Source organism: Salmo salar, chromosome ssa11 (assembly GCF_905237065.1).
Source record: "Salmo salar chromosome ssa11, Ssal_v3.1, whole genome shotgun sequence".
In the NCBI taxonomy this organism is placed as follows: Eukaryota; Metazoa; Chordata; class Actinopteri; order Salmoniformes; family Salmonidae; genus Salmo; species Salmo salar.
The window spans coordinates 87,984,159-87,999,186 of NC_059452.1; the positions used below are offsets into that span (position 1 = coordinate 87,984,159).

General features: G+C 44.0%; 1 protein-coding gene across 1 annotated transcript in view; it reads left to right on the forward strand.

Moving 5' to 3' along the window:
- The first annotated feature begins 792 nt into the window (after positions 1–792).
- Positions 793–15,028, forward strand: part of LOC106563177 (Kv channel-interacting protein 1) — an 81,746-nt gene continuing 67,510 nt past the window's right edge. Inside the window, exons 1-2 of the mRNA XM_014128483.2 lie at positions 793–1,126; positions 1,484–1,843. Of these exons, the coding sequence (XP_013983958.1) occupies positions 1,756–1,843 (88 nt within the window). The 5' untranslated portion in view covers positions 793–1,126; positions 1,484–1,755. The remainder of the gene's footprint in view (positions 1,127–1,483; positions 1,844–15,028) is intronic.

Here is a 15,028-nt window from a genome sequence, read left to right on the forward strand (position 1 = left end):
CCCAGCAAAGCACAACACTAATCTGGACTTCAAATACAAATGTGAAAGGCTTTTTAAAAGCATATCATCTTCTGACCTCATACCTATTCCCCACCTCCAGCCTTCTATCCATCCCTCTATCCCGTCCTTCCACAGCCTCTTCACACAATAATCCCAATATCTCGTCCTACTTCACTCTTATAAAAAAGGTGCTATCTAGAATCTAAAAGGGTTCTTCAGCTGTCCCCATAGGAGAACCTTTTAAAGAACCCTTTTTGGTTCCAGATAGAACTCTTATGGTTCCAGGTAGAACCATTTTGGGTTCCATGTAGAACCCTTTCCACATAGTAACCCAAAAAGAGTTCCACCTGTAACCAAAAAGGGTTCTTTCTACCTGTAACCAAAAAGAGTTATCTTATTGGGACAGCCGAAGAATCCTTTTGGATCCCTTTTTTCTAAGAGTGTACTGTCATCTCAGTGGCTTCCTCCTCTTGCAGTCACAATCCCTGCAGCTGGCTGGCGTATTAACCCGATGACTGCAAATAATAATCAGTGGCTTAAGGCTCACATAAAATAAATTGAAATAATAAAAAAAGAGATTACATGGTGGAAGGGGAAGATGGAGCAGAGGGATGTCAGTTTTTGGGGGGGCTCATCTGCAAGTGGGTATGCGCCAGAGTGGGGTAGGAAGAGTGTGTATGTGTGTGAGAGAGAGAGAGAGAGAGAGAGAGAGAGAGCGAGAGAGCGCAAGCGGTCGGGGTGGTGGCTGGTGTTCTCTGCTGCAGCGATCTGTCCTGGAGCAGAGCTACACAGATACACTACACAGCAGCACAGCACAGCCGCAGGGCTCCAGCTACAAGCAGCCCAGAGAGGACCAGCCAGCACAGAGAGAGAGAGAGAGACCCCGCTTTCTGTCCACAGGGACATGCAGAGAAACACACCAGAAACTGAGACAGAGAGGGAGAGATAGAGGGTGATCAAATAGACATAAATACAGAGGAGAGGAGGGGAGAGGAGGTACTCGTCATCTCCATGGACACAGGGAACTTTCAGCAGTGCACTGGGCTCTCCACGATGGTTATTCATATTTCCCTTCTCATCCGACAGCAGAAAACAACTTTTCCTTTTAGAAGTTTGAGAGACGGAGGTCTGAGTATTTCTTACCTACCAACATCTGTTTGTGTCACTTGTTGGCTGTTTTGTGTCTGTACAACAGAGCATGTGTGTGTGTGTGTGTGTGTGTGTGTGTGTGTGTGTGTGTGTGTGTGTGTGTGTGTGTGTGTGTGTGTGTGTGTGTGTGTTTTGAGTGTTTGAGTGAGTGGGTGGGTGGGTGGGTGAGTTAGTGTTGGTGAGGAAGTGTATTAGTGAGTGTGTGATTGAGTGTATAAGTGATTAAGTGAGTGTTTGTCTGAGTGAGTAAATGATTGAGTTTGAATGCATCAGTGTTAGAAAGGCTGGAAGACGGGTACCTCTAACTTACAAGCAACTTCATCTTTCCTCACAGTTTTCCCAGTGAGGATCCAATCTCTTCTCTTAGGACCGTATCAAGAAGATTTGTGTTTTCTACCAGGATCATTTTAAAGGGTACCTCCTTCGCGTGTAAGGAACCAGTGGATATATTTATCCACCTTAGACTCCCATCAACACTTTGAAGGAGGCATTCCTCTCTCCTATAAGGACCCTTTGAGAGACTCGTTTACCTACTCTACTCTATTAGGAGTGGGTGAGAAGGACAGTGGCAGATTTTCTCCAGGGATTTTCTCTGTCTCTGTCAGGATGGCTGGCTGTACCTGCCGCTGCAGACAGGGGGTGCTCAAGTTCATCCAGTCTTTACGCAGACTTGTCTTTGGGACCCTCACTAAAGGTACTGCACCCTCCTCAACTAACACTCATTTAGCTCTTCTGCTTTTTTTTTGTTCTTTTATCCTTCTTTACCTCCACCTTACGTATCGTAGATAAGATATTGTACATAATATAAATAATATATGGAAGAGGAAGTAACTAATGGTCTGTCTTTGCATAATGTCCTCTGTAGGGTAGGTCAACTTTCCTGTAACACTATATCTTATAAAGAGAGGTCATATGAACTATAGGTTAATGTAAACTTTAGCTAAACATTGACATTAGCTAGTCTAATATTGACATTAGCTAGGGTAAAAGTGACATTAGTGAGGGTAAAAGTGACATTAGCTAGGGTAACAGTGACATTAGCTAGTGTAATAGTGGCATTAGCTAAGGTAACAGTGACATTAGCTAGTGTAATAGTGACATTAGCTAGGGTAACAGTGACATTAGCTAGTGTAATAGTGGCATTAGCTAAGGTAACAGTGACATTAGCTAGTGTAATAGTGACATTAGCTAGGGTAACAATGACATTAGCTAGTTTAATAGTGACATTAGCTAGGGTAACAGTGACATTAGCTAGTGTAATAGTGACACTAGCTAGGGTAACAATGGCATTAGCTAGTGTAATAGTGACATTAGCTAAGGTAACAATGACATTAGCTAGTGTAATAGTGACATTAGCTAGGGTAACAATGACATTAGCTAGTGTAATAGTGACATTAGCTAGGGTAACAGTGACATTAGCAAGTGTAATAGTGACATTAGCTAGGGTAACAATGACATTAGCTAGTGTAATAGTGACATTAGCTAGGGTAACAGTGACATTAGCTAGTGTAATAGTGACATTAGCTAGGGTAACAATGACATTAGCTAGTGTAATAGTGACATTAGCTAGGGTAACAATGACATTAGCTAGTGTAATAGTGACATTAGCTAGGGTAACAGTGACATTAGCTAGTGTAATAGTGACATTAGCTAGGGTAACAGTGACATTAGCTAGTATAATAGTGACATTAGTTAGGGTAACAATGACATTAGCTAGTGTAATAGTGACATTAGCTAGGGTAACAGTGACATTAGCTAGTGTAATAGTGACATTGGCTAGTGTAATAGTGACATTAGCTAGGGTAACAGTGACATTAGCTTGGTGCTGGGTCAAGCTTGAGGCTGACAGTAGTGAACAGTGGTGTCACATCCATCCAGTGATGCCCCGTTGTTGCCCCGTCATCGCCCCTGAGGAACTAAGTGATGAGCTCAAGTTGTGACACTGGCGTATCCTCTGTTTACTCCCCATAAGCAACTTCTTTGTCTTTACTCTCTACCTCCCCCTCCTGTTTCACCAGGTCCTCTCCTACGCCTGTCCTTTATCCTTGCATTTTCCTCTCTCCTTACCTCCTTCACACAGCTATCTGATTGTATCTGTCTCTTCTCCCTCTGGTGTCAGTGGCCTGCTGTCTCTATCCCTCACCTCCTATCACAACATCAGCAGAAAAGCGCTGCATGCTGTGTCACGATGGCAACACAGCTCATGGAGACCTGACAGATAGCTAAATGCTGCTCTATTTCTATATACAGCACTTGGCCACTCTGACTAATAAAGCTCCTCTTATCACATACAGTCTATTGTCCACTTTATCATTCTCTTCTTCACACACTGCCTGCTCTACCTGGTGTCTGCAGAGGGCTGTGAGAGTGGCTGGAGACACGGGCTCTGGCTTCTCAGGATCAGCACCCTTTTATTGAGCTTCTTCAATGAAGAATAATCAAATGATTCAGATGCTGGACCATTAGTGTATGTTCTCAATGATATCACAGGCTGGAAAAAGTGAGAACAACCTGTGCACTTTCTCTGGGCTGCAAAATCTACACTAGTCATTCCATCACTGTCAAATGAACCAGGCAGTATTAGATGGCAGTTAAATTAAACCACAATTGTGAACATTTCACTGGAGCTAAGACTTTCTGACAGAGCTTGATAACACTCAGTGGTATTTGAGCAGTCCCTCTAACTGACAGTTTTGGTTTGATGCTTGGTAATGCAAGTGTTGAAAACTAAGCATAAAGGCTGGCTAGTTCCTGGCACTACTGTCAGAGTCTCTCTCTCTCTCTCTCTCTCTCTCTCTCTCTCTCTCTCTCTCTCTCTCTCTCTCTCTCTCTCTTCTGCAAAATGAACACACTCTGGTTCCTCTCTGGATATGCTGTAACCTTTGAACTCTCCTCCGAGGGACAGTCAGTATAATGGAGTGTGAATTTACATTTTACGTTTTAGTAGACACTCTTATCCAAAGCAATTTACAGGAGCAATTACATTCAATTAGATTAGATAACTTTATTAGTCACATGCACAGGGTCACAAAGGTAATCGTAGGGTACAGTGAAATTCTTAGCTCCAACAGTGCAGGTTAAAAAAAAGAAAAGTGAACGAGACAATAATAAAAAATAATCATTGTAATAAAAATAATATATTTTTTATTTTTTACCAAAAAAATTTGCCCTTATTTTACAAAGTAAGTTGACTGAGAACACATTCTCATTTACAGCAACAACCTGGGAAGTAGTTACAGGAGAGAGAAGGGGGGATATAGAGTACCAGTCAAGAGTTTGGACACACCTACTTATTCAAGAGCTTTTCTTTATTTTGACTATTTTCTACATTGTAGACATCAAAACTATGAAATAACACTTATGGGATCATGTAGTAAACAAAAAAGTGTTAAAGAAATCAAAACATATTTTAAATGTCAAATTCTTCAAAGTAGCCACCCTTTGCCTTGATGACAGCTTTGCACACTCTTGGCATTCTCTCAACCAGCTTCACCTGGAATGCTTTTCCAACAGTCTTGAAGGAGTTCCCGCATATGCTGAGCACTTGTTGGCTGCTTTTCCTTCACTCTGCGGCCCAACTCATTCCAAACCATCTCAATTGAGTTGAAGTTGGGTGATTGTGGAGGCCAGGTCAGCTGATGCCGCACTCCATCACTCTCCTTCTTGGTCAAAAAGCCCTTACACAGCCTGGAGGTGTGTTGGGGGTAATTGACCCGTTGAAAAACAAATGATAGTCCCACTAAGTGCAAACCAGATGGGATGGCGTATCACTGCAGAATGCAGTGGTAGCGATGCTGGTTAAGTGTGCCATTAATTCTAAATAAATCAATGACAGTGTCACCAGCAAAGGACCCCAACACCATCACACTTCCTCCTCCATGCTTCACAGTGGAAACCACACACGCAGAGATCATCCGTTCACCTACTCTGCGTCTCACAAAGACACAGCGATTGGAACCAAAAATCTCTAATTTGGACTCATCAGACCAAATGACAGATTTCCACAGGTCTAATATCCATTGCTTGTGTTTGTTGGCCCAAGCAAGTCTCTTCTTCTTATTGGTGTCCTTTAGTAGTGTTTTCTTTGCAGCAAATCGACCATGAAGGCCTGATTCACTCTGTCTCCTCTGAACAGTTGATGTTGAGATGTGTCTGTTACTTGAACTCTGTGAAGCATTTATTTGGGCTGCAATTTCTAAGGCTGATAACTCTAATTAACTTATCCTCCGCAGCAGAGGTCTTCCTTTCCTGTAGCGGATCTCATGAGAGACAGTTTTATCAGCGCTTGATGGTTTTTGCAACTGCACTTGAAGAAGCGTTCAAATTTCTTGACATTTTCCACAATGACTGACCTTCATGTCTTAAAGAATTTATGGACTGTCTTTTCTCTTTGCTTATTTGAGCTCTTCTTGCCATAATATGGACTTGGTGTTTTACCAAATAGGGCTATCTTCTGTATACCATCCCTACCTTCTCACAACTCAACTGTGCATATTTACAGCTGTTACAATGATAAGTGTCCATTGGGAGGTTGGGGCAGGACAAATGTTTTTGACTGTTTCCACTGTGGCCCTGTTGATGAGGATGGGGGAGTGCCCAACCTGGTTCCTCCTGAAGTCCACAATCAGCTCCTTTGTTTTGCTGATGTTGAGGGAAAGGTTGATTACCTCATTTTTGCACTCAAGCCTTGCTTAAGGGCACATCCACATATATTGCTCAAAAAAATAAAGGGAACACTTAAACAACACAATGTAACTCCAAGTCAATCACACTTCTGTGAAATCAAACTGTCCACTTAGGAAGCAACACTGATTGACAATAAATTTCACATGCTGTTGTGCAAATGGAATAGACAACAGGTGGAAATTATAGGCAATTATGCAAAACACCCCCAATAAAGGAGTGGTTCTGCAGGTGGTAACCACAGACCACTTCTCAGTTCCTATGCTTCCTGGCTGATGTTTTGGTCACTTTTGAATGCTGGCGGTGCTTTCACTCTAGTGGTAGCATGAGACGGAGTCTACAACCCACACAAGTGGCTCAGGTAGTGCAGCTCATCCAGGATGGCACATCAATGCGAGCTGTGGCAAGAAGGTTTGCTGTGTCTGTCAGCGTAGTGTCCAGAGCATGGAGGCGCTACCAGGAGACAGGCCAGTACATCAGGAGACGTGGAGGAGGCCGTAGGAGGGCAACAACCCAGCAGCAGGACCGCTACCTCCGCCTTTGTGCAAGGAGGAGCAGGAGAAGCACTGCCAGAGCCCTGAAAAATGACCTCCAGCAGGCCACAAATGTGCATGTGTCTGCTCAAACGGTCAGAAACAGACTCCATGAGGGTGGTATGAGGGCCCGACATCCACAGGTGGGGGTTGTGCTTACAGCCCAACACCGTGCAGGACGTTTGGCATTTGCCAGAGAACACCAAGATTGGCAAATTCGCCACTGGCGCCCTGTGCTCTTCACAGATGAAAGCAGGTTCACACTGAGCACGTGACAGACGTGACAGAGTCTGGCGACGCCGTGGAGAACGTTCTGCTGCCTGCAACATCCTCCAGCATGACCGGTTTGGCGGTGGGTCAGTCATGGTGTGGGGTGGCATTTCTTTGGGGGGCCGCACAGCCCTCCATGTGCTCGCCAGAGGTAGCCTGACTGCCATTAGGTACCGAGATGAGATCCTCAGACTCCTTCTGAGACCATATGCTGGTGCGGTTGGCCCTGGGTTCCTCCTAATGCAAGACAATGCTAGACCTCATGTGGCTGGAGTGTGTCAGCAGTTCCTGCAAGAGGAAGACATTGATGCTATGGACTGGTCCGCCCGTTCCCCAGACCTGAATCCGATTGAGCACATCTGGGACATCATGTCTCGCTTTAGTCCAGGATGCTTTAGTCCAGGTCTGGGAGGAGATCCCTCAGGAGACCATCCGCCACCTCATCAGGAGCATGCCCAGGCGTTGTAGGGAGGTCATACAGGCACGTGGAGGCCACACACACTACTGAGCCTCATTTTGACTTGTTTTAAGGACATTACATCAAAGTTGGATCAGCCTGTAGTGTGGTTTTCCACTTTCATTTTGAGTGTGACTCCAAATCCAGACCTCCATGGGTTGATAAATTGGATTTCCATTGATTATTTTTGTGTGATTTTGTTGTCAGCACATTCAACTATGTAAAGAAAAAAGTATTTAATAAGATTATTTCATTCATTCAGCTCTAGGATGTGTTATTTTAGTGTTCCCTTTATTTTTTTGAGCAGTGTATTTTCCAACTAGTCGGCTCGACCCAGAAACCTTTCGGTAACTGGCCCAACGTTCTTAATCGCTAGGCTAACTGCCACTCCTAAATCCAAGAAGCCCATAGTGTGTGTGTGTGTGTGTGTGGGCGTGTGTGTGTGTGTGTGTGTGTGTGTGTGTGTGTGTGTGTGTGTGTGTGTGTGTGTGTGTGTGTGTGTGTGTGTGTGTGTGTGTGTGTGTGTGTGTGTGTGTGTGTTTGAACACCTGCACACAAGCAAAAACTATCACACATGGACAAAGAGACTCAATAACTGAAAAAAGAGTTCCCAAAAACGGCCCGCAACAATTACAATCAGCCATTGAAAATATGCTAATTGTGAGCTGTTTCCCAGTTTCCCATGGCAACACTAATCTAGGTGCCACGGTCGGTTTAGCATGGCCTATCGTGGAATGGTGTGTCTCTGTTTGATGGTATTTTACAGTGAGCAAAAACAAGACTGGCTCTCCTATTTTTCACCCTGCTACAGCTTCGTGTGGTACAATAAGATCAGTGTGGTACAGTAAGGTCTATGTGGTACAGTAAGATCTATGTGGTACAGTAAGATCTATGTGGTACAGTAAGATATATGTGGTACTGTAAGATCTATGTGGTACTGTAAGATGTGTGGTACAGTAAGCTCTGTGTGGTACAGTAAGATCTATGTGGTACAGTAAGATCTATGTGGTACAGTAAGATCTGTTTGGTACTGTAAGATCTATGTGGTACAGTAAGATCTATGTGGTACAGTAAGATCTGTGTGGTACAGTAAGATCTATGTGGTACAGTAAGATCTATGTGGTACAGTAAGATATGTTTGGTACTGTAAGATCTATGTGGTACAGTAAGATCTATGTGGTACAGTAAGATCTATGTGGTACAGTAAGATCTGTGTGGTACAGTAAGATCTATGTGGTACAGTAAGATATATGTGGTACAGTAAGATCTGTGTGGTACAGTAAGATATATGTGGTACAGTAAGATATATGTGGTACAGTAAGATCTGTGTGGTACAGTAAGATCTGTGTGGTACAGTAAGATCTGTGTGGTACAGTAAGATCTATGTGGAACAGTAAGGACTGGAGGATAATGAAAAAGTGCTTGACATTTTTTGAAAATCAATCAATCTGGCCCTTTTGGAGGTAACACCAGAAGTAAAACCATTTCCCTCACGCTCTGACGAAAAGCATTGTTACCTGAGTGCTTTTTACCCTTCAGGGGTTTGTGTGTGTGTGTGTGTGTGTGTGTGTGTGTGTGTGTGTGTGTGTAGGTGTGTGTAGGTGTGTGTAGGTGTGTGTAGGTGTGTGTAGGTCTGTGTAGGTGTGTGTAGGTCTGTGTGTGTGTGTGTGTGTGTGTGTGTGTGTGTGTGTGTGTGTGTGTGTGTGTGTGTGTGTGTGTGTGTGTGTGTGTGTGTGTGTGTGTGTGTGTGTGTGTGTGTGTGTGTGCGCGCGTGTGTGCGTGTGGCCACATTACTTTTACTTAAATGCTGTATCAGCCTTCAATGTGATTTTTCAGCATAAGCTTGTCTGCGTGCCTGCGCTGCCTTTGTGGATTGTGCAAAGTAGTGTGTGTGTGGGGGCGCGTGTGCGCATCTGCGTGTATGTGTGTGTGTGTGCATATAAGTGTGTGTGTGTGCGTGTGTGGATTCTAAACCTGAATTCATGCAGGACTAAGACCTTCCTCTCACAACCCTCTCCTTGAGGCTAAAGACACAATTGAAGTGTCAGTTTACAAGATGTTCTTTACTGTTCCCATTTCAGGCTTCTTTATCTTTCGCACCCTCTCCCTCCAACTCTCTCCTGTTTATTTCCTTATGTTCCAGTATCTTTCCTTTTTTACTGTACCCTCTGTCCTTTCATCCTCTCGTTACAAATACTTTTTCTTCTCTCATTGGCACAGCTGGAATGTTCTGATGCCAAATCTTCTCCGGCAGTGTCTTATGTAACATTAGATCCAGCAAAAAAAAAAATCAGGCTCACAACACTACCTCCCTTCTCTTCCACCTCTTCTCTTTCCTCACACAATGAGTAAATAATGAATACAAGATGATTGTGCGTATACAGGTATTTACGTAGGTTTGTGTGTATTTCTGGATTAGTGTGTATGTGTATGCCTGGGGTGCATCGTGACCTCAGCCATAAACACAGGCTGATAGGACCTGACCTGAGTTGCCACCTATCTGCGGGGCTGGCTAGGGTGTCTCTTATCTGCAGGCTACATGGTGCTGGCTAGGGTGCCTCTTATCTGCAGGCTGTATGGTGCTGGCTGGGGTGCCTCCTATCAGCAGGCTGCAGGGACTGGCTGGGGTGCCTCCTATCATCAGGCTGCAGGGACTGGCTGGGGTGCCTCCTATCAGCAGGCTGCAGGGACTGGCTGGGGTGCCGTGGGACTGCTCCTCTGCTACACCAGTCATCCACTCAGCACACACAGAAACACTTAGAGAGAGCAGGTGGAATGAGAGGAGGGAAAGTTATAGAAAGAGGGAGCAATGGAGTGAAAAAATGAGAGTGCACTAGCTTCCTGGGGGAGGAGGAGAGAGAGAGAGAGAGAGAGACAGAGAGAGAGACCACAGATACAATTAGCTTGTTAGCGGCTGGTGTGCACAACAGGTTCTTCTTTCTCGACCTTGGAGGAAACCCTCCCTAACTTAGACTCAATGGATTCTTACAAAGATTTGATACCAGTCAGAGAAAGTATTTAGTTTGGCACATTAGACATCATTGCTCAGTGCTCACTGTCCATTTGAGCTTACAAATTAAACACACATATTTAAATATGTTGACAATGACACATCATTGTGGTCTATTGCTATATGGTATTGCTATTGCAAATCGCTATGACCCCCCCCCCCCATGTTTAAGCCTTTATTACATTCAATGGCAGTGGGGGTACTAAACTCTTAAAATGACTTATGACCTCCTTGGCCCAACGCCTATCAATTCTTTACAATCACAGCAGGTCCAAGACAACAGTAAAGGTCCATGTTTTCTATTCAACCCATTGATATAATTAAAGGGCATTTTTGTGTCTAAGGTTAAAGCAGCTGTATGATATTCCAGTGTTTTTACTCTGGATTGAGAAACGTATTTGATCCGACAGAATTGTCACTTTAGTCTCTCCTTGTACATTACTCCAAATGTGAAGACAAGGTGTAACTATTTCCTAGAACACCAACACCGCCATACGGACAAGCTAAAATCCTTTTTCTACGGCTTTGAGCATAACAACTCGGAGCTGACGAGGAGAGCCCCTGAGGACAACGAGGGATACGTGCTGACGGTCTCCACGGAGGACGTATGGAAGACATTCAAGCATGTTAACTCTCGCAAGGTATGACTAGCCGCACCCTCAGAGCATATGTAGACCAGATAGCTGTTGTGTTTTCAGACATTTACAATCTCTAGCTCAGGCTGTTATCCCAACCTGCTTCAAGATGTCGACTATCATCTCTATGCCCAAGAAAGGGAAAGTAACTGAACTGAATGACTACCGACCCTTAGCATTCACTACTGTCATCATGAAGTGCTTTGAGATGCCAGTCATAGACTACATCACCTCCTCCGTCCCCGACACACTCGACCCTCTCCAATTCGCCTACCGCACTGACAGATCCACAGATGACACAATTGCCATTGCACTGCACACTGCCCTCACCCACCTGGACAAAAGGAATGCATAGTATGTGAGGATGCTGTTCATCAACTACAGCTCGGCCTTCAATACCATAGTGGCCTTTAAGCTAATCACAAAGCTCACGACCCTGGGACTGAACTCTACCCTATTCCCTATTCCTAGACTTCCTGACGGGCTGGACCCATGTGGTGAAGGTGGGAAACATGATCTCCTCCACACTGATCCTCACCACTCGGGCCCCACAAGGGTGCGTCCTCAGTCCCCTCCTGTACTCCCTGTATACCCATGAATGCGTTGCCTCATTCAGTTTCAACTCCATTATCAAGTTTGCTGACGACATGACAGTACCAGGCCTGGTTACCAACAACAATGAGATGGCCTACAGAGAGGAGGTAGGCACTCTGGCTGCATGGTGCCAGGTAAACAACCTCTCCCTCAACGTCAGCAAAACAAAGGAGCTGATTGTGGACTTCAGGAGGAACCAGGTTGGGCACACCCCCATCCTCATCAACAGGGCAGCCGTGGAGACGGTCAAAAACGTAATGTTCCTCAGCATACACATCTGCGGTAAGCTGAAATGGTCAAACCACACAGACACTGTGGTGAAGAAGGCATGGCAGAAGCTGAAGAAATCCAGCCTGTCCCAGAAGGCCCTCACAGTGTTCTACAGGAGCACCATCGAGAGCTGTTGGGCTGCATCACTGCATCTGACCGCAAGGCTCTACAGAAGGTGCTCACTGGCTGCCCTCCAGGACACCTACAACACCAGGTGTCACAGGAAGGCCAAGAAGATCATAAAGGGCCTCAAACACAGAGCCAAAGCCTGTTCTCCCTGTTTCCATCACAGACATGGGCAGTATAGGAGTATCATGGCAAAAACTGTTAGACTGGCAAATAACGTCTACCCCCAGACCATCAGGCTGCTGAATAGCCACTTTACCTGCTACCTTCCACCCCCTCCTTCCCCCCGGACCTCCTACCCCTGCCCCATCACCCCCATTTCTGCTACCCTTATTAAAAATCTATCCCCCCCTTAACATTTACCCTGCCCCCACACCCCAATGGACTTTTATAATTGTTACCGCTGTAAATATGTATTTTTATTTTTTTATTGTTTCATTCACTTTTCAGTTCCTCCCCTGCTATGTTACAGTCTGAATTAAAACAAAAATAATTCACCCATCTACACACAATACCGCATAATGAAAAAGAGAAAACATGTTTTTAGAATTTCTTTGACATTTATTGAAAATGAAATAACACATTTACATAACTATTCACAACCCTAAGTCAATACTTTTTAAAAGCACCTTTGGCGGGGATTACAAGTGTGAGTCTTTCTGGGTAAGTCTCCAAGAGCTTTCCACACCTGGATTGTGCAAAATTTGCCCATTATTATTTTCAAAATTCTTCAAGCTCAGTCAAATTGTAACGGTCGTCGTACGTAATGGACCAAGGCGCAGCCGGTTGAGTGCTCATCTTAACTTTATTTGAACACATACGAAACAAAACAAGAAAACGATCGAACGAACTGTATTGCAGGCTACACACAGCTATGCAACAACAACTTCCCACAAAGGGACAGGTGAAAACAGGGCTACTTAAGTATGACTCTCAATCAGAAACAACGATGTACAGCTGTTCCTGATTGAGAGCCATACCAGGCCAGCAAAGAAATACACAACATAGAAAAACATAGAAATACAAAACAAGAACATTACCCAAAAACCCCGGAACACATAAATCAAACACCCCTCTTACATAAATGCATATCCCATAAACCCCGAACCACATAAAACAAATACCCCCTGCCACATCCTGACCAAACTACAATAACAAATAACCCCTTATACTGGTCAGGACGTGACACAAATTGGTTGTTAATCAACGCTAGACAACCATTTTCAGATCTTAACAGATATTCAAGTAGATTTAAGTCAAAACTGTAACTCGGCCACTCAGGAACATTTATGGTCTTCTTGGTAAGCGCCTCCAGTGCAGATTTGGCCTTGTACTTTAGGTTATTGTCCTGCTGAAAGGTGAATTCATCTCCCAGTGTCTGATGGAAAACAGACTGAACCAGGTTTTCCTCTAGGATTTTGACTGTGCTTAGCTCCATTCTATTTGTTTTTCATCCTGAAAAACTCCCCAGTCCTTAACGATTACAAGCATACCCATAACATGATGCAGCCACTCCTATGTGTGAAAATATGGAGAGTGGTACTCAGTAATGCGTTGTATTGGATTTGCCCCAAACTTAATTTTGTATTCAGGACAAAAAGTGAATAGCTTTGCCACATTTTTTGCAATATTACTTTAGTGCCGTGTTGCAAACAGGATGCATGTTTTGTAATATTGTTATTCTGTACAGGCTTCCTTCTTTTCACTCTGTCAATTAGGTTAGTATATTGGAGTAACTACAATGTTGTTGATCCATCCTCAGTAACTGTTTTAAAGTCCCCATTGGCCACATGTTGAAATCCCTGAGCGGTTTTCTTCCTCTCCGGCAACTGAGTTAGGAAGGACGCCTGTATCTTTGTATTGACTGGGTGTATTGATACATCATCCAAATTGTAATTAATAACTTCACCATGCTCAAAGTGATATTCAATGTCTGCTTTTTATATTTTTAACCATCTACCAGTAGGTGCCCTTCCTTGTAAGGTATTGGAAAACCTCCATGGTCTTTGTGGTTGAATTTCACTGCTCGACTGCGGGACATTACAGATAATTGTATGTGTGGGGTACAGAGAGGAGGCAGTCATCCAAAAATAATGGTAAACACTATTATTGCACACAGAGTGAGTCCATGTGACTTTTAAGCATATTTTTACGCCTGAACTTATTTAGGCTTGCAATAACAAAGGGTTTGAATACTTACGGACTCAAGACATTTCAGATTTTCATTTTTAATTCATTTGTAATAAATTCTTTAAATTCTTAAAACATAATTCCACTTTGAAGTTATGTGGTATTGTTTGTAGGCCAGTGACCAAAAAAATCTAAATTTAATCCATTTTAAATTCAGGCTGTAACACAACAAAATGTGCAAAAAGTCAAAGGGTGTGAATACTTTCTGAAGGCGCTGCACCCTGCCCCCACCCCCCCAATGGACTCTAATTGTATTTATTTGTTTAACCTTTAACTAGGCAAGTCAGTTAAGAACAAATTCTTATTTACAATGATGGCCTACCCCGGCCAAACCCTCTCCTATCCCGGACAATTCTGGGCCAATTGTGCGCCGCCCTATGGGACTCCCGATCACGGCCGGTTGTGATACAGCCAGGGATCGAACCAGAGTCTGTAGTGACGCCTCTAGCACTGAGATGCAGTCCCTCTGATTTACTTACCTGCACTGTTGGAGCTCGGAGCAAAATAAGTTCACTGTACCCTGTGATGACATCTGCGACCCTGTGCATGTGACTAATAAACCCATCTAATCTAAATTCTAATCGCACAAATTACATCCCTTGGAGTCGTGAGGTGTTATTTTTAGCAAATCTGTCCATTGGACTGTGGCAGATCTGATTTCCTCAGGCATATCTAAACTGCTGAATTAATAAATAAAATAATTCCAAGCTAATTACCATGGATGTGCTTGAGCTGTATCGGTTACCATGGTTATGGTTAACAGTTATTTTTGAAAGACCTTTCAGGGGTCTTGAGGGGGAAGCTGGAGGGAGTGAAGCGAAACATTGAAGTGGGAGTGAGGGCAACAAGAGTGGTGCTGCTGACTGCATCTTCTGCCCAATCACTCAGCTCTCTCCCAGAGGAGTATGGGTAAAGGTGGGCGATTCTCTGGAGAGACCAGAGTAGCACAAACTGAAAACAGACTCACACGCTTGGACACACACAGAGATACAGACACATTCTCTCATGAACAGGCAAACACAATGAAGAGTCTTACGCACGCAGACACACACACACACACACACACACACACAACACATGCAAAACTCTCATGGGCCCACACACCTTGATA